Consider the following 26,061-nt stretch of genomic DNA (forward strand, 5'->3'; position numbering starts at 1 on the left):
GCAGGTGAACAATGCTGTACAGGCCTGACGCCAATTCCCAGAATAAGGAGCACAGATGAGTGGAAGGAAATAGATGAAACTGGAGCATAGGATGTGGGAAGCTGGAGGCAGGCCTTGAATGCCAGGCTAACGGTATAGGCAAAGGGAGACCTTCAATTCCACAGAGGGAGAGTAAGTGCTGTGGTCAAAGGCCGGCTTCAGAAAGATGAGTCTGGGATGCTGAATAGAAGGTGTTATATCTGACAAGTTCACCAGGGTCCCATCCCCATCCAGATGTGAGGTTCAGATGATGAACATCCCAAGGACAAGAGGAGAGGATGCAAGGGGGAACCATGGTATTTGGAGGGGGAAGTAGAGGGGGAGTCCAAAATGGACTCCAAGGAGACCTCTAGTCCTTCCTTTCTGAATTGGTTCCCTCCTCTCCCATCAGCTTCAACTCACAGGAGGGTGATTCAACCTTCGGGAAGACCCTGACCCAAGAGCCTCAGAGGGGTAAGATCATAGGAAGCTAGCTGGGCCTTGAGGCCTCTGGGCTCCAGGGTCGGGAAGCTCTCCATCCCACCCCCACACCCAGCTGGGAGTCCCTCTCCCGAAACCGTCCGGAAGAGCGCTAGGCCTAGAGACCGCGTTACCGGCGATCAGGCCCATCCCCGAATTTAATGCATCCCAGAGCATTTTCCCTTTACTGTACCCTTTCCCAAATCTAATTGGGTCTCTAAATTCTCGTGGCGCTGACAGGGTTAAAGCCAGCTCCTGTCACCTCCCCCGACCCCCCTCCCCACCTGCCCGCGGCAACGGCGAATGCCGGAGCCGGAAAGCGCGGGACAAGGGCTGCGGGGGGGGGGGGGCTGACAGCAGCTGATTGACGGGCGGGGCGGTGATTGGCAGCTGCCGAGAATCGGGGTGCGGGGAAGGTGGCGCAGGCTCTGGCGGGCGCCCCACACCCCCGGCCTCGGCCCGGGGCAGGGTTCGTGCCCGCCGCCGGCTGGGCCGGGATCGCTCCTTCCGCGCCCCGAGCCGGCTGGCTGGGCGGGGCGGCGCCCTCCCCCCCGGACCCCGCGGGCTGGCGGGTGTCTCTAAGGTGACACTCTGGTGCGCGGCAGTGGCGGCGGCTGCAGGAGCGCGCTTGCCGCCCGGGCTCCGGCTCGGCTCGGGCTCCGGCTCCAGCCGTCCGGGGAGCGCCCCAGCGCGCACAACGCAGCACCCCGACACCCACCAAGGACCCCCCGGGCGCGGGAGGATCCCCGCCAGCCTTCCCCAGGCGCGGCGCCGGGCAAATCGCTGCTCCCGTCGTCTGAGCCCCGGCGTCGGGAGGGACGTGCGGGCCCCAGGGCTTCCCTCCCTTCCTCCCCGCCTCGCGTCCCCGGGCCCAGGAGGAAGGGAGACTGAACTTTAGCGGGCAAGCCCGAAAGGCCGCAGGAGCCGCGGGAAGAGGACAGCAGCGGGATGGCCGAGGGGCCGGGCGGCGGAGGGCCCCGCGGGGACGGGGCTGGCGGCGGCCGGGCAGCCGAGGAGGAGGTGGTGCGGCGGCGCTGCCGGCGGGGGGAGGAGGCCGAGGTCTCGCAGCCGTGGCCCGAGGGACCGCGGGGCATGGCCCCTGTGCCCCCGGTGGAGGAGCGGTTCCGCCAGATGCACCTACGCAAGCAGGTGTCCTACAGGTAAGGAGAGCGGGGGCAGAGGGAAGCGCAACGCTTGGGACCACCCCCCCCCCCTTTGCAATCGGCGTTCGTTGAGGCCCCGCTGCTTGCCTGGCGCTGCTCTAGGCCCTGGGGATTCAGAAATGACTGCCAAGGGGTCTCTGCTCTCCGTGTGCAAGGGGAAGAGGGCGCTTTTGGAAGCCCCTCTCTATTCGTTCAACATGGAATTCCTGACGCTGAGTACCAGACACTGTACTAGGCGCAGAGGAGAGAAATAAGCGAGACATGATCCTCACAAACGTCTGTCTGCTGAGGAGAGCCAGGAGATGGCCCCTGCCCCTTCTTCGGGGGAAGAGGGACGCCCGTTCAGTCAAGAGGCCTTACCTGAACTTTCCTGTGCGCTGACCACTGGCTCATAGAAGCGACTAAGTTGCTTTCGGCCACCATGGCTGAGACCCTGCTGCCTAGAGATGAAGCAGGAATCCCCTCCTGGACCTCTTTGCCCTGACAGCCCCTCACTGGCATCCCAAATCTTCTGCCTGTGAAATGTCCCCAGCCTCCCTGGGCCTACCATCCCTGCCCAGGGGGGTTCCTGGAGGAATCTGCTGCAGTGGGCCCCAGAGACCACATTTATGACTTAGAATAGGGTGAGGAAGGGCTGCCCCTCCAACAAGAGTGGGTAAGTTACCCAGAGGAGGGGTCTGAGGAGTGGGTGGAGGCAGGGCAGGGGCAGCCCTCCCCTTCCTCTTCCTCTCCCAGACCACAGCCTCAACTTGGACTTGCTGCCCCTCTAAAGCCCCTAGACCAGAGTGACCTCCTCTGGTGGGTCCAGCGGGGACACTGAGGCATCTGGAGTCCTTGAAGCCATCAGCCTTGTTAGAGAAGACAGGTTTCCTGTCTGTTTACAACCTGGGGACTTGAGGTGTGTCTCAAGCTGCCCTGCTTCTCCCTGGGGCTTCTGGGAAGGTGTTTCATAAAACTGGCCCAGCCCTGGGAGCTTGAAGGGTTTGAGTGGACTGTGAGACCATTAGGCCTCCATCACTTGAGGGAGAATGGAAGAGAAGGGGAGGAAACATCACCACCATGAAGTGAGATGCTCAGAATAAATAGGAAGTAGGTTGGGTTCACGTGGGCTCTACCTTCACTTTCTAGGGTATGTAAGGAATCAGGGGGCTCCATTTCCAGGTCTTCCAGGATGCCAGGCTGAGAGGAGGTCATCATCCGTCCCCTTCCTTCTGGTTGCAGATAATAGAGCCCCTGAAAGTCCTCTGGGGGAAGAGAGAGGACCAGGGACTGACGGGGAATGGAGCATAGAATGTAGAATCCTAGAACAAATATTAGTCTTGGAGTCCAGACACCTGGCTTGTAGCTCACTTCTGCCGGGGACTTGCTGTATGTGCTTGAGCTAGGCAAGCTCTCCGTCTCTGAGCCTCAGTTCTCCATCTGTAACATAAGGGGATGACCCCAAGATTTTCCTTGGCTGTGGAATGGGGACAAACAGCATCTGAAGCTGGAAAGGAGGCCGGAATGGGGTTGAGGCTTAGAGGATTGGAAGCAGAGAATAAGGAAAGGGCTGAGATGGGGTGTGTGCGTGTGCGTGCGTGTGCCCCCTCCCCACTGAAGCAGTGCCAAGGGCTGGGATCCCCCCAGAGTGGTTCCTGAATGGACACCCCTCCACAGCCCAACCTTGAGGCCTCTAGTCTCAAAGGATGCAGGGTGACCCAGCTGTGGCTCCTCCCTAGCTGTAAAGGGATCAGGAGACCTCCAGGTCCCCTGTGTGAGGGCTACAGGAGACAGCACCAGGGGGGCCTCCAGCCGTCACCCCTGGACAGATCACACAGGGCACCATCTCCTCATACCCCGCAGTTAGGCTAGGAGCCCAATCTTAGGACCAGAGCAGCACAAGGCATCAAGTCAAGAGCCCCCCTGGGAGAGGGCCCTGGAAAAGCACAGCCCTGGGCTTCTCAGGGGGACCCCAGCAGAATGAGCTGGGTTTCTGGCTAAGCCCTCCCGTGTGGCTGCAGTCCCGCACGTCCCGGTGACGGATGCCACCCTTCCTTGTACAGGCCGCAGGGGGGTGTGGAGAGGGGGGATGGGGGCGGCAAGACTCGGGCCCACAGTGGCCTTTTTCAATCCTCCGCCTGCCACAGTTCCATGCAGCTCTGGCGCGCAGATAAACCTCCCACCCCGCTGTGAGGAGTTGCTAAGAAAAGCAGTTGAAAGCCCTTCACAGAGAGAAAAGGCTTTTAGACAGAAATGCGGGGGCACAAAAGTCTGAGGGCGAGGGGTGGAAGCGGAAGCAGGATTGAGGCCTGGCTATCTCTGACGTAAGTGAGGCCAGGGGCTTTCAGCAGGACACTAGAAGCTTTTAGGGACGTGATGGCTTCTGGGAAATAGGTTCCCGCAGCCCCATTGTGGGCTGGATGCAACCTTGGCAGCTGCTTTAGGTGGATGGAAAGATGGTGGGTCTGTGCCAGTAGTGACTCTTGGTGGGCAAGGGGAGTGGGGGAACTTCTCGTATCTGCATCTGGGCTTGAAGAAGGAAAGCTATCTCCCCTATACTTGAGAAAGTCCTGACTGCTCAGGGTTGGGCTCAAGAGACCATTGGAGGGCAGCGTCCAGCCTGGGAAAAGCCAGAGGGGTACCAGGAACGTTGGGTTTGCTCTCAAAGGGTCAGAAGACGCAGAGCTGGGGTCTCTGGAGCTAAGCCCAGTGGTTCCCACACCGGGTCACCTGGGGATCTTTAAAGTCCTAGCCCTGGAGACCCAGCTGTAGGTAGTCCGGGCTTGGACCTGAGCAGCTCAACTTTAAAAACCCTCCCAGGTAATTTTGGTAGTGAAGCACTAGAAACCGGTGAAGAAGCTGAAGGAGAGAGAAAAGGTAACGTGAGCTGAATCACTCGCGTGTGGCTGGCAGGGGGCTCCCCTGAGCTGGGTGCTCCTGCGGCCCCAACAGGACCCTGAAGGAGGACCAGCACCTGCATCTATAGTTCCGGCCCTGGGCCAGGTGCTGTATGAGTGTGGGGCATGGTCCCTTCCCCCGCCAAAAGTATGAATTGGTATGGGGCCAAATAGTAAATATCCTAGGCTTTGCAAGTCCCACAGTCTCTGTCATTGTAGCGCAGAAATGGCCGCAGACAATATGTAAATGAATGAGCGTGGCTGCATTCCAGTAAAACTTTATTTATAGACCCTGAACTTTAAATTTCATATCATTTCCACTGTCACAAATATTATTCTTTTGCTTTTTTCCCCAACCATTTAAAATTGTAAAAACCATTCTTAGCTCACAGCCACCCAAAAACAGGCAGCAGGCCGGATATGGCCCATTGGCCGTGGTTTGCCCATCCCTGACCCAATAGATGGGATGCGACAAACACACGGGCAAGACAGTGATGGCTGGCATTGGGAATCAACCTGGGCGTTGGGCAAAGTGGCACGCGCATTCCACCGGGACAGGCACTGCACACGCAAGCAGTCTTTGGGGTCAGCGAGACCTGGGTTCTAATTCCAGCCGGGCCCTTCCTCGCCGGTTGAGTCACTTTCCCCTCTGACCCTGTTTCCTCATATGGAAAACAGGAGCAATAATACCGCACGGGAGCAGGGCTGGGAAGATTAAGGAAGATAAGACATGTAAAGTTCCTGCCTTGTAGCAAGGATGAGGCCCAAGTTAGAAGATCTTTGGCCCTCTATAGCTGGACCTCTGGGCGGGGCGGGGCGGGGCGGGGGGTGTCCAGGAAGGCCCCTGAAGGAGGTCTGCCCTGAGTGATGGATGGGTAATAAGACCTGGGAGTGGCAGAGTTGAACAGAGACTAAGCGAGGGCTGAGCGTGGGTGCACGTCCCAGACTGCAGCCCTCCCCCTGCCCCCTCCACCCCCAGAGAGGGGCTGGGGGGGAGCGACTGGGGGCGCCAACTGGCAGGGAAGGCCCTCCTGTGGGCATGGGGCTGCAGGGACACAGCTCCTCAAGGGAGGGGCACCTGATCCAGCTCTCCCTGCCGCTATTTACCAGAAGCTAAAAATAACCCCAGAGTGACAGGGAGATGGGGCCGATTTGTAATTTAAATAGCAACAGGATAAAGCAAGGAGCTGCAAGAGATCACATTCTGTCCTGAATTAAAAATGCAAAAACCGGGGGCAGAGAGCTAAGCTAGAGCTGGAGGAGGGGTCCGCTGCCAGAGGAAGCTGGAAGCTGGGGGGGTCTATCTATTTTCCTTCCTTTGGGAAGGGCAGGGACCAGGCCCAGCCTGGAGATCCTTCCTTCCCTCAGAAACCTGAGGTTCTTGCTGACTAGGGAGTCAACGGCCATGGAGGGCAGTACTCAAAGGTGGAGCCCAGAGCAGTGCGGGGATTGGGATCCCAGAAAGAGGGTCTTCTCCAACCCTATTTTGGCACACATCAAGGATATACAAAGTGGGTAGGGAAGGCATTAGGATGAGATTTGGCTTCCTGCTGAGCTGGACTGTGCGTGATCCGTGTCCTCAGCCTACAGATGTTTGCAGAAGGAGGACTAGGCAGTGTTCAGAGTAGGCGGGGATTTGAGGGCTACTGGGCAGTTCACTCCAAAGCCCTTTTTACTCAGGCTTCCAAGGGCCTGGACTTTCATCTTTAAGGATCTTTTCTTTTGGCTCTAAACGCACCTATCTCTAGGGGGGTAGTAGGACAGGAGGCAAGAAGGCTGAAAGGTGCTTCTGCAACTGGGGCTTATGACTTGATAGATAGGGGTAGGAGGCTTGAAGGGCAGGAGGCCTGCTGATCCTGTCCTGGGGGCTTGGCTACAACAGGGGTGGGAGGGAGCTCCTTTGGGCAGATCCTGCTGACCCAGAGTAATGGAAGAACCACCCAGGCTCTGCTCGCCTCCAGCCTGGGGACCTGGGAGGTACCCAGGGACAGCTTCCAAGAGAGATCGTGGATTGAGGGACTGCCCTTGAGCTGCCAGTGCTAGGCCCACAGCTCTCTTGCCCCAGTGGGGGAGGATCCCAGACCCCCCTCCCGATTTCTTCCTGCACATGACTTTAATGAGGCTGCCCAGAAGGAGTCTAATCAAATTTCCATCTGTCACTTGCCAGTGGCACCTGCAGCCCCACTCAGGTACATCTGTCTCCTCTGTGGGGGCAGAGGCCCCGCACCTGGGCAGAGCCAGTGATCAGCAGGTGCTGTTGGGCTTTGGATGGCTCCCAAGGGCTTCGGCAGGTGCCTGGAGGACAGGCTTAGCGGCTGAGGAGGGACTTAGATTCAGAAAGCTCCCCATGTCTCACCACAGCCGCTAGTGCAAACGGGAAGCCAGCCTCCCTCCTTCTGCTCAGTTGGTGGGCACCTACATTCAGCACCTCTCCACTTCCATGGGAAGTCACTGAGCACACACTGTGCACTCAGCACGGAGCTACGAGCAGCACCGGGGTCAAGAATCTTGTAAGGACACAAGACTGATGTGTACAAAAGGCCGCACGATCTAGGAATATCCCTGGGGACAGAAGTGAGTGTCAGAGATAAATCAGTGGGTGAGAACGCTGGCTCTAGGGCGGCACTCGAGACTTAGGTGTTTATAAGATATTTGTCATACAAATGAATAAGTAAACTCCTGGAGGCTGGGAAGGAGAGTCAAATGAATCAGAGCAGAGAGATTTTAGAAATCATCTGGTCCAACCCAGAGATGGTAAGTGATGTGCCCAGAGTCACACAACAAAGGGCTTGAGTTCGAACCTGTGGATTCTGTGTCTGGGACTCTTTTCACCTTCCCGCTTTTGCTTCTTGGGCCTGGGTTTGGAAGCATGGTGATTTTGATTGGTCAAGCCTGACGGGCAGAAAGGCCAAGGAGACAACCAAAGGCGGAAGGGATTGGCAGGGGTGAGGGTGGCATGTTAAAACAAGTGTGAAAAAAGGAGAAGCAATGTTTATTGAGCACCTAGTGTGAGGCGGGCACTGGCATGGTGTGAGCTGAGCGAAAATATCCACAGGGAAAGCCTGGACAAAGAGGCAAAATAGAAAGGCAGCAGGAACCAGAGCATAAGGAGCCTCGAAGGTCAGGCCAAGGAGGCTGGCTGGGCTGGTTTTGAGAGCAGAGGCTGTCCAGATCGTGGGTTGAGCGTTCCGTGCCCTGGTACATTTCTTTTCCCCAGCTCCCACTTGCTCATCCAGGCCACTGAAAGTAGAGCACCTCACCCTCTGGGGCCTCAACAAAGCCCAGAATAATTTTCTTACCCAGATTCCTCTTCCTGTGCATATCTGGGTGCATTTTGAGGGGTCCCCTGCTCCCCAATGCTGGCACATGTTGTCCTAGGAACTGTCAAGGGCATCCTCCCCAGCCCTGTGCACCTGTCCCTTCCAGCCTTGTCCTCCCAACTCCACCTGGAAAGTGCTGGCAGCTTGGAGGAGCCCAAGCCTAAGGGGCTCCTGGTCGCACAGTCAGGACGGCTCTGCCTCTCGGAGCCTCCAGCCTGTCCGCCTCCCCCTTCAGGAGTCGCATTTCCTGCTCTCTGCTGCTCCGGAGCTGCCAGAAACAAGCCCAGCCCCATTTCCTCTGTTTAACCGCTCCAGCTCCTTGCAGAATCTCTGGGAGAGGAGAACATGGCCCCGCAAAGCCGTCTTCTAAAAGAGGCCTTGGCCTGGCTGGCAGAGTCTCTGATGGGCCACAGCATACAGGACCTGCCTGGAGAAATTCAAAGATGACGGGCTGGAGGGAGAGCTGCTGTAAAGGGGGAGAGCCTCCGAGTAATCACTATGCTATGTCTCAACCCCAAAGAGGCAGGGATGTCTTATTTAAGGATACAGACTTGGGGGTGAGATTCTTAATTCTACCACTTACCAGCTGGGTGACCTTGGACAAATGAGCTTAGTGGCTCTGGGCCTCAGTTTCCCCACCTGTAAAAGGAGGAAAATAACAGGATAGGGTCATTGTAAGGATCCAAAGGCTTCTGGCATAGAACTGTCCAAGAAATATTAACCATTGTTTTATCATGACTGAGTGTTAGTTATTCATGACATAGCATAATTTATTAAACAAATATTTATTGAGAAATATTATGTTCCGGTCACGAGGGACACAAAGGTAACTAAAGCACCAGATGGAGGTTTCCGAGGGCTGGGATGGCATCGTGTACATTCCTGTGTCTGCAAGTTGTGCAGTGTAAATGTTTATTGAACTGAACTGAACTGACACCATTTCTGTCCTCGAGAGATTTACAGCCTTTCTGGGGTAACAAACACGTATAAAGCTCAAGAACTAATTACAGAACAGTGTGATTAAAGAGTGCTTGAGGAAGGGACGATTTCCATCCCAGAACCAACCCTAACAACGAGGAGTCAGTGTATGCTTTACTATTTATTTACTAAATCTTCACAATGGCCTCAAAGTCCAGCAGGGCTTTTTGCTATTTTTCAGACCCATCGAGTATATTCCTTACTCAGGGCCTTTGCTGTGTCTGTTCCTTCCACCTAGAATGCTGTTCTCCCAAAGAGTCATGTCATTTGTTCTCTCGATTCATTTAGGTCTGTTCTCAAATGTCACCTCCTCAGAGAGGTCTTCCCTGGTAGGAGATCTACTCTTTCCTCCTCCTCAAACTCTTTCCCCTTCATTTTGGCTTCATGGTCTCTTTAGTACTCCTGATATTATTTCATATAGTATTTGTTTCCTGGTTGTCTTCCGCACTAGAATCTGAGCTCTGTGAGGTTGGAGCCCTGGTTCCTCGCTCAGGGCTATCTAGTCTAATATAGCACTTGATTCATAGAAGGCACTGAATAAATACTTACTGAATGAATTAATTTGCAAACCCTTTGTCCTCTTATTTAATCCTCACTAAACTCCATGAGCCCAATTATTACTATTGCCCCCCTTCCATGTTACAGATAAGAAAACTGAGGCTCAGAAAAGCTCCCTGACATATATTCATCAGTCTATCTGTTTATATCCTACCTTATTCCAGAAAGGATTGAAGGTGACTCAGAGAAGTCACCCTCTCTGACCTGATCCAGTAAGTGGCAGAAACAGGGCATGAGCCCACATCTTCCGACTCCGTTCTGGTTACTCTTCCCCCTCCAGTGCTGTCCTGTGCGCCCAGCCCTGTGATGCTGGCAGAGGCGTGAAGGAGAGAGAGGCGTGTGTGGGGGCTGGCCACTGCCCACCCAGTGTACCCACATAGTCGTGATGAAGTGGGAGATCTTAGCAGGACCGAGAGGGGAAGATCACAGAGAGTCTGAGCAGAGAGGAAGGCCGGACTGAAGCTCGAAGTTCGGATTCCAGCCCAGGCAAGCCTGGCGGTTGACGGGCAGCCTCTGACTCGGGCCGTCTCCCGGCTGCTGGGCTGGGCTTGTCCTCACCTGCCTCCTGCCCTCGCAGGCAGCTCCTCTTCCCAACCAGCCTCCTGCCCCAGCCAGCGGAAGGCGCCTACGGGGCCTTCGTCCTCTTGCGGGGCAGCCGGCCGGCCGGCCTCTTGCAGGGCCCCCCGGTCAGGAAGTGCCGAAAGAGGAAGAGAGTCGCCGGGCAGGGGCAGGATGAGCGTACTAGGGGCTGGCCACAGTACCGGGGGAGGCTGCGATGAGGCCACAGCTCTGGGCCCCGCGGAGGCGCTGGGGACAGAAGAAGGGGAAAGGCCGGGGGCACTGAGGCAGATGTGGCGCTACCGCTCGTGGGACGTGCCACAGATCCCCACCGAGGCCCCCCGGACACAGTAGGTACTCGAGGTGGCCCAGGAATGGGCACGGGACTTCTGGCCCTCTCTGAGTCCTTTCTCTGGGGCGGGGGTGGTGGCAAATGTGAGCTTGTAGTCCTGTAGTCCAGTGGCTCCGCAGAGGCTCAGACAAGGGCAAAGGGGTTCTTGACAGGGGGAGAGGGTTCTGATGTTTGAATTGTTGGGGGGACCGTGTGGCAGGAGGCTGGGTTGAGGGAGCTAACAGCAGGGGGATCTGGGAAGAAGAGCCCCCACAGGAGTGTGGTACTGGGTGTTGTAAGGCTGTGTGCAAACTCTGTGGGGTCTCCAACTGCCTCTGGTCTCCTCCCTCAGACAGAGCTTGGTGTCAGAACCATTGGGAAACTTCCTCAGAGGGACCCGTGCACCCCAGGAGGACAGTGTCAGGCCCACTTGGGGATTTCACGGCCCTCCTCCTGGTCCCCCTGGCACCTTTGCTGGCTGGAGGGCCGGTGCCCCACCTCCCTGGTCAGTCCTTCTCCAGGTCCACAGAAACCTTGAAGGACACTGGGAGAAAGTTCTGAGCTTCTGGGTGCCGGCTATTTCTCAAAGCCACAGGCTTGACCACAGGTCACAGCCCTGAGCATGGGTTATATGTGGCTGGGCAAGGCTGGAAAACGGGCCGCCAGAAGCCCAGAGGAGAGGGTGAAAGTGAAGGTGACACAGGATGTGGCTTTGCAGAGAGGAGTGCTAACAGAAACAGCGGGCAACTGATGTGGGCACCAGGGTGGCAGAGTTTGGGAGGTTCCTGGCCTCCCTTTGTCAGCCCTGCAGGGGTGGCGGTCAGAGGCTGCCCCAGCGGCTGGTTCCCAGCGTGGGTCCTGGCTGGGCCACCCCCAGGTGACCGCTCTGGCTCCAACTGCTTTCCTCATCTCTAGAGGGGGACAACCTCTGCTGCCTTTGGGGCTGTGTGTGTGTGTCTGTGAGGTATGTTTCTGGGTGGGTGATACATGCATAAGGGGGACGTGGCAACATGTCACTGTTCTGGGGGAATCTGTGAGCAGGAGATAGGTGTGTATGTTCCCTCTGGGTGTCTGTGTTGGTGAATGAGAGTGTGGTCCTTACGTGTACATATGAGTGTGTAAGAGGCGTGCGGGTGACTCCTGTAGTGTAAGAGAGCTACAGGATCCGTTGATATTGTGTTGGGAAAACACGACGTTAGGCGTGTGCAAAAGGGTTGGAAACAACTGTGAAGAGCTGAGGAGAGATGAATTTGTATGAGAAACGTGTATGTTCTTTGTTGGTGTGCGTAGGGTCACTGAGTGACTTTGGTCCTGGTATATATATCTGATTGTGACGCTGGGGTGGGAAGTGTTAGTTCAAGTAATGGGTGAGCATAAGTGTGTGTGAGAGGCGTGTTTGTTCTGGGTGGATGGGGAACACCGTATGACTTCTGTTCCTGGGGGTGTGATTTGGGAGAGCCAAGGGGGTAAGGGTGGAGACTGTATGAGTGGTTGGGAGTGGGCACAGGGTGCGCAAGAGAGGTGTCTGTGCAGGTGTGGCTGTGGCAGAGAGGTGGTGACAGCTGCCCTCGCGGGTGTTCACTTGGGAGCGTGTAGGTTGTTCGGGGCGGGGCTAAGGGGAGGAGACGATCGCGTGTGCCTGGGTGTGCTCAGTGCGGCTGTGTGAGGCCCCAAAGAGACACTGGGATCCAGGAGGACCTGCCTAGGGGTGGGGAGGCGGGACCTCCGGGGCCCCGCCCCTCCCGGGCCCCTCCCTCTCCTGGCTGCCGAGGCGGGTGGCGGCGCGGCAGGCGGCCGGCAGAGGGCGCCGCGAGCCGGTGCTGCCGCGCAGCCGAGGGGGCGTGCTCGGCGGCGGGCAGGCAGCGGCCCGGCCAGCTATGCGGGGTCCTGCGGCCGCGGCTGGCGGCACTTCCTGGAGCGGCGGCCGCTTCCCGAGCACCTGGGCGTGGGGCGCGGGGGCGCGCGGCGCGGGGCGGGCGGAGCGAGGGCGCGCCATGGCCGCGGCAGGCGGCGCGGAGCCGGCGTGCTGAGCCCCGGCCGCCGGCCCGGCATGGGCGTCTCCCGCGGGCCCGCCGCCGGCCGGGGCTAGGGCCGGATGGAGCCGCGGGACGGCAGCCCCGAGGCCCGGAGCAGCGACTCGGAGTCGGCCTCCGCCTCGTCCAGCGGCTCCGAGCGCGACGCCGGTCCCGAGCCGGACAAGGCGCCACGGCGCCTCAACAAGCGGCGCTTCCCAGGGCTGCGTCTCTTCGGGCACAGGTGAGCGCGCGACGGCAGCGGGGTGGGCACGGCGGCACCGGGCGCATACCGCGCCGGGCACCGGGAGGCGTCCCTCGGCCGTCTCGGGACTGACACCGAGTGGAGGTCTCCGCCGGGTACGGGCGGTACGGGCTGTCTTGGGTTGGCTCCGCGTCGGGGTCATCCCCCAGCGTCCCGGCACTGGCACCGGCAGCTTAGCGCGCCTCCTCTGTGGTACCGAGACAGGGTCAGATTCCAACTTGCCTGCAGGGTGGGACCGGCAGGTAGGGCCCCCATGACGGGACACTCACCGGTTCTTGGCACTGAGAGAGCAGGGGGCCCTGAGTCCCCTGGCCGCAGTGAGGTTGGGGGGGGCTCACGGCACCCGCCCACCCCCGCGCCTCGGTGGGGCCGTTCGCCTCCCACCACTGCATGGCATCTGCAGAACATGGCCTCTGTTAATACTGTCACAACACATGGCTGTCCAGGAGCACTGGTCGCTGAGCTAACTGCTCATCACTTTAAGCCTCTCCTTGAGGTTGGGTGTGCCTGGCCACCTGTTCTGTATTGCTCTTAATTAACGGAGAGACCCCCAACCTCTACCTCTGCTAGGCAGTAGGCATTTCTCCCCCTACCCCCATCCGGCTCTTGCTGGGTGAGGGATGGGGTGGGCTGCAGTCTGGAGTCTGTGCTGGCTGTTCAAGCTCCCTCCTGCCCCCTCCTCCGGCACACCAGACGTCACCGTCTTATGCCTGGGACAGGGTCGACCAGGACTCTGGTGAGGAACTGGGGGAGGGTGTGGAAAGATTGAGTGCAGGCAGCTCATGGCATGTGTGCCAGTATTGGCTGGGAGTCGCTTCCTGCCATGCAGCCCTGGTGTAAGGTGAGGGAAGGTGGAGCCCCATGAGTACCCCACCTGGCTCCTTGGGCTTTTTCCTGACTGACTCCTGCCCTTCTCCAGTGGCCAGGGAGCTTGCAGCCAATCAGCTAAGGACCCCAGAGCCAACTCAGGCTGGACTCTGACCACTTGGAGCCTGCCCAAGGCCTCCCTCTCACTTTTCTTCAGTTGCCCTGGCTTTGTGGCATTCGGCACACCCCCTCCCCGAGCTTTGCCCTGACCCTTCCCAGGGTAGACTTTACCCACCATTAACGTGGGCAGTTTTCTCCTGTTGTGCGGGTTGGCGAACCTGTAATGCTGACCTATGCCCTCTGCCAGCCTTACCCTGGCCAGGGCCCTGTTCTTTGTGTCTTTGTCACCAAGCACACCCAGAGATCAGGATTCTCACACTGGCAGATGGAGCTCCGTGAGCTATTGTGAAGCCACACAAGCTTCAATGTCATATTAAACGGGGCAGGGAGCAAGGCTTCCAGTACCTCTGTTTTGTCACCCACAGCCCTACAAGATGGAGCAGTTTACACCCAGCTCTGCAGGATGTAGCCTCCAGTGTTCACAGGCTCCGGAGGGGGAGGGAGGGGCTCCACCAGAGGCTTCCTGTCCCTGCCCACAGGGTACCAAGTGTTGGGCTCTTGTGACCTGTGGCTGTGCCCCTCCTGAAGGGCGCAGGTTTGTGCATGTGGCATGAACGTGAGGCATGTTCAGGGGGAAGAACAAGAAGCAAGAGAACCAACAAATACCTTTACGTAATTCTCTAAGCAGGATAGGTGTGACTTTTCCATTTTTATAGATGAGGAAAAACACAGGCTCAAAGAGATAAGTAGAGTCACACAGCAAGTAAGAGGGAGAGAGATCGTTCGAACTCTAGTCCAAAACCCTTTCTCTATACCAGGTTCCCGAACAGAACATCACAGTGACCTAGGGAGCTTTAGGAAATTCAAATTCCTAGATCTTATCCTTAGCATGCCTGACTCATCAGGTCTGCAGATTGGGCCTGGGTGTTTTTTCTTTAAGCTTCGCAAGTGTTTCTAATACGCTACCAGGTTTGAGGACCAAAGTATTACATCACTCTGGGGATGGTAAGTGATCTGATAGGCTGCTTAATGAGAAGAAAATCCACAGCGACCTCTGGGAGCGTGTAAGGAGTGTCTGCGTAGTAGCACTGTGCTGGGGCAGTGGGGCATTCAGAAATGAATATATTCAGAAAACCCAGTAGAGTCAGGGAGAGGGCAGTGAGGGAAAAGACCTTACTGACAGGCCTGGGAACTCAGAGAATCAGATGCCCACTGGGGCTGACGCCCTCTCCCTTGCTTTGGTTGGAGCGTAGGGGCAGACATTTGGAATAGTACACTTGCTTTGGGCACGGCCCCTTTAATGTATGGTTTTGTTTTTTTTTTTAATCTCGTCCAGCCACGTTTGCTGGTTGCCATTTTCAGGTGCAAGTCCCCAGTGCCCTCGCTGAAGCCAGCCCCTCCTCTCCATCTTTTCCTCAGGCTCCATGTTCATCCGTAACCAGGCTCTTGCTTCTCGTTGAGCTTCCACTCTCTGCATTTACCCCATCCTCACACCTTGGGGCTGCGGGTCCTGATAAGTGAATGGACAGTGGCTAGAAGGGAGAACCAGAGATAACAAATAGATTGGTCGTGGCTGCTGAAGCTGCATTCGGATCTTGGCTTGGTGGTTGAGTTCTGTAATCAGCACTCTGCTGTGGGCTTGGGAGGGGTAGTGGTGGTACGTGGGCCGCGCGTTTGCCATCCCCAATCTGGGCAGGTAGAACAGTCTCTGGATGGCACCCTCTTTGGCATCTTCCTTAAAGAGGTTTTTCCTTAAAGCATGTCTTAGACCCTCACAACTGGCTTCACCCTCTTGGAATCTGGGGAACAGTAAGAATCTCTTCTCTTTTAGCGCAGCAAGACAAAAAGCTGGGTCATGATCCCCCCAGCTCCCTTCCACCTCAGGGATCCTTGCTGGGAACCATCAACCCCTCCCGGAAGAGTTGGTATAGGCCCTGCCCTAATCCCAGGACATATGGGTTTTCCTCTGTCCTTATCCTTCAGATCCTATTGGCCTAGGGGGTGATCAGTCAGAAGTGGGAGGGAAATTGACTCCGTCTCCTGTTCTTCCAGGGCCCATCCTGAGGGAGCATTCGCTTATCCTCTGGCCTGGTCCCAGCAGCCTGACCCTGGGCTGGTCGCACAGCTTGTGGATTAACTGGTTTTGCACCTCAGGGGCATCAGAAATTACTTGGCGCTTCACACACCTAGACATAAGGAGCCCGGGCCTGCAGAGGCCCTGGGAGTCTGAGCATTGGCTCTGCCACCGCTGCCCTTCCTTAGTGCTCAAAGTCACTAGTTCCCAGAGGGCAGGAAATGCACCTGTGGAACAAGTTTGAGACAATAGGTCCCATTTAGAGGTGATGCCACATGGCTCCAAGTGAGCACGGGCCTGAAGTCCAGACTGGTGGAGGGTGCCCGCTGGGCTGCCTGAGCTGAAGTCTGGGGTGGTTTCTGCAGTGGTTGGGGAGGCACGTGTGAGGGACGCCTCTTGCAGAGTCGAGAACCCCTGTCTGCGTGCCGGGTTGTCTGGGAGGAAAGGAGCCTCTTTGCATGGTTTGTCCTACTCAGGCTAAAACTGGGAGTGGCCTAGGTGTCTAGAGGACCAGGTGCAAGTCAGAGTCCCTGGATTCCTGCCAGCTAGAGAAGAAAAAGGGACCGCAGTGGCTGAGCTGTGCATCAGTTTACCCCATTCGGCTACCCCACCCCCCACCCCCGCAATGTCATGTGCCAGCGTGGAGCCAGCTGAGGTTGTGAACTAGGATAGGACTGTCCCGTCTTCCTCTGCTGCCACACGCCTGCCAGTCTCTGGCTTAGAGGTCAGGGGAGGGGATGGGCAACTCTTGTCATTTTCTCTCTGTGCCGTACTCCAAAAAGGTCAAATCTCAGGGTATAGTGCTGCCCCAGCTGGCAAAAGAGAGCAGGAGAGTGGGTATCCTCCCAGGCAAGGACAGAGGAAGGACTGAGTGACCCTAGTCAGAGAAAGCCTAGGCCCTGGGCAGCTAGAGGTTGGGGAAAGAGAATCACACCTGCCCTCCTTGGCTTCCTGGAGTCCTTTCCAGGATTCACCAGTCATCCCCACAAGCAGAGGAGGAAGTGAGTGGGCACACTGGCCCTGAGGCTTGGCCTGTGCTGGGCTCTAGAAGCAGAGGTTGGGTCCCTATATCCCTACAAAGGCTGGAGAGAGTTTCAGGGTCCAGAAGCTGACGGGCAACTTGTCCTTGCAGTATAGCTAGAGCGACACAGGGGGGCGACAGCTACCATTGTGGAGAGGGTGCTGGGAGGGGAGATTCCCCTTCCCGCTAGTCCACTTGTACCAAACACCTGCTGTGGGTGGACCCACAGACATCTCCCACAGGCCAGTTACCTGATACTCTGACTGCTAGGGCAGAGCCAATCAGAAGGAGGGAGAAGGCAGGCTGGGCGGGAGCTTCCACAGCACCTGGCCCAACCCCTCCCCCTCCCTAAAGATTGAGGCCCCAGGATGTGGTCCTGACTGGGCCAAGGTCTTGCAGCTAGTTGGGGCTTTTCTGGGATCCCAACACCAGTCCCCTGACTCCAGTATCATGTCAATTTGTACCACACTCAGGACCCCGCAGCCTTCCTTGTGTCATGAGGAATCCTCGTCTGGCACCGTCCACCCTGCCCTCCACCTGTCCTCCTCCTTGCCCCCTCTGCCTCTCCTGGGGCTGCTGCCGCCACCTGGGCAGTTGTGTAAGTCATCATGGGAGACGGTGTGGGCAAGAAGGGGACACTGCTGCACCTGCATCTGGGCTTACCAGCTCCCCTTGTTCGCAGCTAGGGTTAGTGGGTACATCTCTGGGTGGTGCCAAGCACTCCTTTCTTGCTCCCCTGGACTGCTTCCTCTGTTTCCTTTGTGGAGCCCCTGATACCCTGAGGGTACCCCCCAGAGTTCTCAGCGTGGGACCTGCCTGGTGCTCTAGTCAGGGCTGGGAGCCTAGGAGGATAGTTTTGGGTGGGAAGAGAGTAGGCCAGAGCAGTGGCCACATGCCCTTGAGGAGCTGTCATTCTCCCCTCTTTCCTTTTTGCCCCCCTTCCTCAGCTGAGACACCAGGGACCTGGCTAGGTGGTGGAGAGCAGGTTTGAGTGAGACCGGGGGGCTTTGTGGCCCAGAGAGAGGAGCAGGAGGCTGAGGACATGAGCACGCCCACCCTCCCCCACACTCCCCTGCATCCAGGTGTGCGATGTGCAGGCTCCTCTTTCTCTGGCAGTTAACAGTTGCCAGAAGTCTGTAAATCTGTCCGTTTCATGTAATCCTTAGAACAATCTCGTAGTTGGTTTTATTCCCATTTTACACATGAGAAAGAAAGGCTCAAAGAGGACAGGGGCCTGGCCCAGGATCTCACAGCTCACGCTGGATGTTTTCACAACACAGGCCGTCCGTCCGACTTACTAGCTCCCTTTTCTGTTTTAGTTTCCCATCCCCAAACTGGTAGAGCCTAAAAAGGGGTTTGAGTGCTCTGTGAGATGGAAGAGATTTTTGTCTTGTGTGGGAGTAGAGTGAGACCCGTGAGATGTTCTGCTCCTGGACCCCACAGGAGAGCAAGGCTGGGCTGGAGGTACCCTTGGGCATGGGACTATGAGACTATGAGGGAGAATGGGTTGTTAGCAGGGTGTCATGGGCTCCCTGGCTGGGTGTGGAGTGGAGGGGCAAGTCTGTGATCTTTTATCTTGCTTTCAAAGTGCAGGTTGCAGAAGACTCAAGAGACATGTTCAGAGGAACCCTTGATATCGCCCTGAGGTCACGGGTGGCCTGTGGCCTGTGGCCTGAGGAGAGGTGCTGGGGAGGAGAGCACAGTGCACTGGGCCTCATTTGTACTGAGCGCCTCACGGTGAGAGGTCTGAAGAGAGAGGAAGGGCCCCAGAGCCCTCTCCCTCCCTTTCAGAGACCTCCTCCCCCTTGCTCCTGGCAGAGCGCCAGTCCAGAGCTCCCACGTAGAGGCCTGTCCCCTGCCAGGGCTGAGCCCGATCACAGCACATGCCAAAATAGCTGTCTGGGAGCCTGGGCCTGCACCACCCACGCCCCAGCATCAGCATCTCGCGGGTTAACAGCTTGCCTGGCTCTCCGCCCCCCCTTCCCCAGCTTGCTGACATTTTACTAAGGCGGGGGCGGTTGTGAAAGGGAGCAAGCTGGTTCCTGCTCCCCAGCCCACACAGACACCCCACTGACACAACCTGCCGCCCGCTCACCCTCCTCTGGAAGGCATCCTTTGGGGGGAGACCTTCCGGCCCCACAGACACGGGGTTCCTACTATGAGACAGTGTAAGGAACACAGTTGAGGTTCCATGCCACTGCTGAAACCCATCCACGGAAGACCCAAGGCAACCCCAGGGAACTGTTCTCCCTCTGAGGGGACTTTCTTAAAAATTATTTTAAAAATCTTTTAAAAAACACAAAAGATTTTACAATTAAAAAAACATACAGGGGCGCCTGGGTGGCACAGCGGTTAAGTGTCTGCCTTCGGCTCAGGGCGTGATCCCGGCGATCTGGGACCGAGCCCCGCATCAGGCTTCTCCGCTGGGAGCCTGCTTCTTCCTCTCCCACTCCCCCTGCTTGTGTTCACTCTCTCGCTGGCTGTCTCTCTCTCTGTCGTATAAATAAATAAAATCTTTAAGAAAACAAAACAAAAACATACAGAATCATGTAACACCCACCACTTCGTTTGGTCCGATCTTACCATCGTGCTGTATTTACTTTAGATAGGGGTAGAAGCCCCCTGTTTCCCTCCGCAGAGGAAACCACAATCCTGTTTTTTGGTGTTTGTATTCTCATGCCTTTTAAAAATGTTTCCTACATAGCTGTCTCTCCACAGCAACATACAGGACTGTTCCGTATGGCTTTGCACTTGATTTAAATGGTGTACTGTACATATTCTGAATTCAGGTTTTTTCCTTCTTATCGTTTTGGAGATTTAACCATCTTGAGACATGAGCTCGATGTACCCATTTTTTTTTTTAAAGATTTTATTTATTTATGCGACAGAGATAGAGACAGCCAGTGAGAGAGGGAACACAAGCAGGGGGAGTGGGAGAGGAAGAAGCAGGCTCATAGCAGAGGAGCCTGATGCGGGGCTCGATCCCATAACGCCGGGATCACGCCCTGAGCCGAAGGCAGACGCTTAACCGCTGTGCCACCCAGGCGCCCCTCGATGTACCCATTTTGACTGCTGTATACCAGTCCTTTTTGTAGCTGTATGACAGCCTATTTGCCCAGTACCCTGTTGGCGGACAGTTAGGTTGTTGGCAGCATCTCTTCCATTGGAAGCAGTCCTTCAGAGACTGTTCCAGTACACGGTCCTCTTGCGTTCAGCCCACCGGTGCTTGGTTACAGGGTGGTGTATCTTCCCCTTAGATAGTCATTGCCAAGCCATGCTCCAAAGTGGTTGTCCTAATTTTTAGGTCTCTGGAGTTAATTTCCTTTCTTTAAAGTTTTGGTCAACTGTAGAATTGGTTACCATGAACAAACTCTCAAGCTCCCATGAGGAAGACAGCGTGGGTGTTATTCCCCAGGTATCAGATGAGGAAATTGAGGCTCAGATAGGGTGAGAGACTTGACTTGAGGTCCTGTAGCTGGTCAGAGGCAGAACAGAACCCCTCTGGACCTTTGAGTCCAAATCCTCGCAGAAGCTCTTTGTCTCCTGCAACTTCTCCAAGAGATTTTAGACACAGTGCTGGCCTCAAAGGCAGGAAGAGGCCCTGTGTGTGGTGCATGGAAGCAGGGCTGCGGAGTTGGAGGGGGGAGGGGTTGACAGCCGATTCCCAGAAGAGAGAAGATCTTCTAGGGGATGGAGGAGGGAGCAACATGGACAGAAAGCTCAGAGAGGGAGTTAAATTTTGAATGAGGGATGAGGGGGCATGCTGCTCCACACAGATGGGGAATGGGAGCCTGCTGCAGATACAGGAGAAGGCAACGAGAGGTCTCAGCCATGAGGGAAGAAGGACGTGGGGGTCCGGGAGGGGGTTGGGAGACTTGGAGACATATCAGCAACCCCATCAGGGATCGGTTTCAGTGTGTGCCTCTGAGATGCAAGAGCGCAGCCCAAACCAGCAGCGTGTCCACCCAGTGCTGGTAAGAAGGCCGCAGGAGCCGGCCGGCCTCTGGGTTGGCGTGCCCGAAGCTCTTTGCTCACAGCTTCATCCATGCAGCAGAGCCTGGACCATTCACTTTTTCCTCCATTCACTCTTCAGTCCTCGTCCGGCACTTCTAGACCCTGGGGATGCAATTACGGGCAGTTCATGGTCCCCGGGGGCTCACGGTCTGGTGGGGGATACAGACTCGCCAACTAGCGCTGATGGCTGAGAATAACCGAGAGAGGGCCTGAGCGTGGGAGCAGCTAACCCCCCGGGAGAGGGGGCTGGGAGGAACTTTCCAGCAGAGCCAATGTCTGAGCCAACTCTGAAAAGACAAGAGGAAAAAGATGAGAGAGGTCACTAAGCAGAAGAGGGAATGGTATTCCAGATAGACTACCAGCTGCCAGAGACACACGAGCACAGAGAGCCCCGTCCAGAGGTGGGGAGTGAAGGGGTGCGAGCATGGACCTGGACCAGATTCCTGGCTTAGAGTCCCCGCTTTGCCACTTCCTAGCTGTATGACTACAGGCACGTTATTCAATCCCTTTGTGCCTCAGTTTCCTCACCTATAAAACAGGGATAATAATGCTAATAATTTTTATGACGTTCAATGAGTTTAAATTTGTAAAATGCTTAGAACAGTGCCTGGCACAGAGCACGTTGTGTTTCTGTCAAATAAAATGTAAGGAAGTACAGAAGAGATGGGCCAGGAGGCCGACAGGCCAGGCCAGTCCTGGCCCAGGGCTTTGCGTTTTGCCCAGCTGACAGTGGAAAGCCAATCAGGGGGCAGCGGGCACTCTAGAATGAGCTGTGGTGCCGGTGCAGGGATGGCTTGGAGGGAGGCTCTAAAGGAACGAGTCAGTCAGTCAGTCATCGCAAAGACGTTTCTCCCAGGCTTCGCAGGACTCGGGACACGAAGGAGAGATGGGGGTGCTTCAGCAAGGAGCTCAGAGTGGGGGCTTGGGCCTGGGCCCAGCCCCCCAAGCATCTGAGTCACCCTTCCTCTCCCCTCCTTGCCCACCACCCTCATGTTGCCAAGTCCTGCTGTCCAAGTTTTACAAGGAAAGCCATGGAGAGTGTGGAGTGGGCCATGGCCCCTAGCCCCGAAGAGGGCCTCAGCTGGTCACTCTTCAGGTCCTCTGGAGAGGAGGGGAGGGTAGCTGCTAAAACAAAGGTTGTTGCCCTCCCCTTGTGCCCAACAAAGAGAAGTGGCCTGGGCCAGCCTGGGCCCTGTGGTCAGCCCTTGGGTGCGGTACCCAAGGCGGAGGAAGCCCTTCTCTTCCCTTACGGCTCTCGCCCCTCCCCCACGGAATTCCCTTTTCCTTCCTCCTGAGCTGATTGGTGGTAAACACCGGACTCACTGCCAGGCACTGTGCTGGGCATGCCTGAATGCACAAGACCTGGGCCCTGGCCCCCAGGAGCTTGTGGCCTGGTGGCTGCGTGGGAGGAACAAGGCATATGGATTTGAAAGAATTAGGGCTCCCAGGGGTCCAGTGGCAGAGAAGCCAAGTAGGTGGTGTGAGGTGACTAGTGGGAGTGGTGAATTCTTGGCTGGGGCAGCTGTGAGCAGGTGGGAATTTGGTACAAGGTAGGAAGGGGCCAGTATTCCAGGCAGAAGGTGTGCTGTGTGCACGGCCAGATTGGGGGACAGGGTAGGATGGCTCGGTCAGAGCCCACGGGTTTGTGTCAGGACATAGGCGGCTGAGTTCGTGCCATACCGCAGAAGCCACATTTGCCAGGCCAGAGGATTTGGAATTCATTCTGAGCTGGTGGTTCCCAAAATATGGTCCTAGGGGTGCCCTAGACCCTTTCAGAGGATTGGTACGGTCAAAACTATTTGCATAATAATACTTTCAGAGCTGCCCTGGCTCATGCCCTTTTCACCATGTTAACATTTGTATTGAGGGTGCAAAGACAAGGTGGTGTGAAGCGGCTGGAACTTCAGCCCAAACCAAGGCAGTGGCCCCCCCATAAACTAGCAGCTGTTGTATGCTTCACGCTCACAATATCAGAATGCAGTAAAATGTATTAATTTTACAAAGACCAGATCCTTGAGTATACATCTTTTCAAATATTCTGTGTGAAGAAGTGTGAAATCTACGTTAAGGCAGTTTTGCTGCTCAGTGGCAAGCTGTCCTAGTTACGTTTTTTAAGGAACACCGTTTTAACTTGAGAGAACACCTGACAGACAGAACTCTTCAGTATTTGTCAGACATTTTCTCACAAATGAATGAAGTGAGCTTGTTACTTCAAAACCGGTATCAGTATTGGTTGCTAATGATAAAATTTGAGCCTTTGAAAAGCAAAAATTAGAATTTTGGAAACTGTGTATCCACTGTCTAGGGCCTGACAGCTTCCCAGGACTTTCTGATGAGACCAGTAGTGGTGTTAGCAAGTGTGATTTTTTGATTTTGTATAAGGAAATGTGTCAACATTGGGAAGATCTGCATAACTCAGTAAAATATATTTTCCAGTGCTTGATTTTGAAGAATTCAAAATGCGAGATAGACCAGTGAAAGGTTCGTTGATATGGTTTCAGATTCCACATAGCCACTAACCTTTAAGAAATTACCACTTGTCATATTTTGATGGAGTAGCAAAGAACAATAATTGCCAGAAAAGGCTATTAAAACACTCTTTCCTCTTCTAACTACATGTCAGTATGAGGCAGGATTTTCTTCACATACTCAACCAAAACAACATATCACAGCAGATGGACTGCAGAGGCAGACAGGAGAATCCAGCTGTCTTCTATTAAGCCAGAAATTAAAGAGATTTGCAAAAATTAAAACAATGACACTCCTCTAGCTAATTTTTTTTAGAAAGTACAGTTTTTTTTTTAAAAAAAGAGAAGTGTGTTATTTATGTTAACACATAATGAGTTTATTGGGGGGTTTTGTCTTTTTTTTTTTTTTTAAGATTTTATTTATTTATTTGGGAGAGAGGGCATACAAGAGCACAAGCAGAGAGGAGAGGGAGAAGCAGACTCCCCAATGAGCAGGGAGCCTGATGCGGGGCTCGATCCCAGGACCCCGGGATCATGACCTGAGCCAAAGGCAGACGCTCAACCAACTGAGGCACCCAGGTGCCCCAAGTTTATTATTTTTAGATGAGTCAATATTTTTTAAATTTCTCAGTCTCAACTTCTAATATGGTAAATAGCAATATAGCTCTTACCCCTGTCAACAAAATCTTTCGGGGATCTTCAGTAATTTTTAAGAGTGTGAAGGGTCGTGGAAGTTTGAGAGCTGCCACTCCCAACCCGAGAGCCAGGAGTGTAAGCTGGCGGGGGCGGGGGGGTGGCATTCTGAACAGGATGGGTGTGACATGGGCTGGCCTCTCCAGGACACAAGCCAGGGCATCTGTGGCAGGCCCCCTTGGCAGGGCCAGGAGACCCAGGATGGACAGTCCCAGCTCGGCCACTTCTGCGCTCAGGCAGCCACAGGCCTCTGTGAGCCTCAGGTGCCGTATTGTTTAGCTGGGACAATAATACCACCCATGCAGGAGAATCACAAGCCTCCCGTCTGATAGTGCTTGTGAAAAAGTGCTTTGTACGTTGTGAAAGACTGGACAGATACCTGTTTTTGTGGTTATTTTGACGGGCGCCAGTGATTGCTATCTCACACGCTTGCCCCAGACCCCAGAACACCTGTCTGGTGGGTATGAGAGGACATTAGGTGGCCAGAAGGGGTGCGACCCACCCCCCACTTCTGCCTCCCCAGGCCTCCTCCAGGAGCCAAGGCAGGAGCTGTGTGTGCTCTACTGGGTGCCAGGTGGAGGGAAGGCTACCGGTCTATTGCTCAGCCTGGCTCTGGGGACTTCGGGACAAGAAGCCAGGAGGCAGGACTGGTGCGCGTGTGCCCGCCCGCCCACCGGCCGCCTGCTTGCTGCAGGGCCTGGAGCCGCCGCTGGGAGAGGAAGTGCAGTTGGTTACCAATCGGGTTATTTTCATAACGGCTGTCTCAGGCTGGGGGGAGGAGGGTGGCGAGGGGGAGGGGGCAGAGGAGCGGCCACAGCAGCTCCGCTTGCTCTCCAAACTAGGACTTGCTCAGCCAGAGGCCGGCAGCCTGGAGCTGGAGCCAGAGCCCGGGCTCGCCTGCCCACAGGGACCCCAGGCCCCACCCGCTCGCCCACCTTCTGCCTGCCACCCAGCCTTCCAGATCAGGTCAAAAGGGACTCCCCGCCCCCCAACCCTTCCTTGCCTTCTGCTTCCTCCTTCCTGTATCTGTCTGGGTGGGTCTGGGGAGGAACGGATCAGGGTGGGCCCAGGCACCACCATTCCTGGATGAGGCTCTAAAGCTGATGGAAAAGAGAAGGGAAGGGAAAGGGTAGGCTAGGCTCCTGCCCCCACCAGACTCCGTGGAGGTAAACATTACTGGCCTGCTGGCTGCCTCTCCCATGAAGCCCTGGCCCACCTGCTCCCCGCTACGCTTTGTTTTGTTTTGGGCAGGCTCCTCTAAGCAAGTAAAGACCTTGGGAGAGTGGAGACCCTGTCTCACCAGCCCCCAGGCAGGCCTCCCTTCCAGCTGTCCCCACCTCCTTCCCTCTGACCTTCGGGCTGTGGGAGCAGAGCAGCCAGAGGTGGCTTCTGACCAGTATCCCCCTGGGGAGGCTGCTCCAGGCCCTTGCTGTGGGCCTGCTGGAAATGGGGCCACTGTGCACCATTCCCAGCCTTCCCTGACGAGGGGGTCATGTAGGGTCCTGCTCACAGCCGGGAATGAGAACCCTGGCTGCATCCCATGGGGTGTCCTGTGTGAGCACCTCTGGGGGCCACGCCTGGCACGAGGGGCAGAGGGCATCTTTTACAGCATGAACAGATACCCAGGTGACTCTGGCTGCCAGGCTCTATTCTTCATGTGGTGGGTAGTGGCCACCCCAGGTTCTCCTGCTTCCCTTTCTGGGTTCGCACTCCCGCCGTGGGCAAAGACAAACCGCAGGAGATGGCACGATCCACATGGCCTTGTGTCTGCTGCAGGTGTAAGCCCTGCCATGCCCCTACCCTCTGCCAGGTATCATCAGGTACTTCATCAGAACCTCCCTTATGCCAACCTTCTGAACTAGGTGGTATCATCCCCATTTTGCAGAGGAGAAAGTTGAGGATCAGAAAGGTTAGTTGATCCACACCCGGGAAAGCAATGGCAGATGCAGGGTTCCAAAGCCCTTGGGCTTTTCCACTTGAAACTAACATAGGGTGTGAGATAGTCTGGGCTGGGAGGCCAGGAGTCTGGTTCTTTCTAGCTAGTAGCAAAGCTGGGGCGCTCATGCTTGCTCACCCACTGGCAGCTGCCCCTAGCCACACTCGCTGCTGTTCATCGAGGGCACATGGCTGGATGCCGCCATGTGTGTCTCTCCTGTAGCATCCTTTGTCCTCCCTAGGCTCTCAACAGCCAGCTGGAGGTTCGTGGAACCCTTGAGTCCTTTCTCATCCTGTCCCCTTCGGGTGTGACAAGCTTCCCTCGGGTCCCCCATGAGAAGGCTGAGGAGTAGCCGTTTTGCTCTGCTGT

General features: G+C 56.0%; 1 protein-coding gene and 1 long non-coding RNA gene across 11 annotated transcripts in view; one reads left to right on the forward strand and one right to left on the reverse strand.

Moving 5' to 3' along the window:
- Positions 1-1,431: 1,431 nt before the first annotated feature.
- Positions 1,432-26,061, forward strand: part of DGKZ (diacylglycerol kinase zeta) — a 40,968-nt gene continuing 16,338 nt past the window's right edge. For 2 of the 10 annotated variants that reach the window (XM_026512026.4, XM_026512027.4), the window contains exon 1: positions 12,284-12,538. In XM_026512026.4, coding sequence (XP_026367811.1) covers positions 12,378-12,538 — 161 coding nt within the window. In that variant the 5' untranslated portion in view covers positions 12,284-12,377. Of the gene's footprint in view, positions 1,659-10,087; positions 10,302-12,283; positions 12,539-24,562; positions 25,567-26,061 lie in introns of those variants that run through there. The other 8 variants (XM_026512022.4, XM_057317313.1, XM_026512024.4 and 5 more) reach the window with 6 other exon arrangements.
- On the reverse strand, positions 4,800-10,089 carry LOC130544645 (uncharacterized). Its single transcript, XR_008961071.1, has 3 exons — positions 9,952-10,089; positions 8,441-8,496; positions 4,800-8,284 (listed from the first exon to the last, which is right to left on the reverse strand). It is a non-coding gene; the product is annotated as an uncharacterized LOC130544645 (long non-coding RNA).

The sequence above is a fragment of the Ursus arctos genome, unplaced genomic scaffold, assembly GCF_023065955.2.
Source record: "Ursus arctos isolate Adak ecotype North America unplaced genomic scaffold, UrsArc2.0 scaffold_23, whole genome shotgun sequence".
Taxonomy (NCBI): Eukaryota; Metazoa; Chordata; class Mammalia; order Carnivora; family Ursidae; genus Ursus; species Ursus arctos.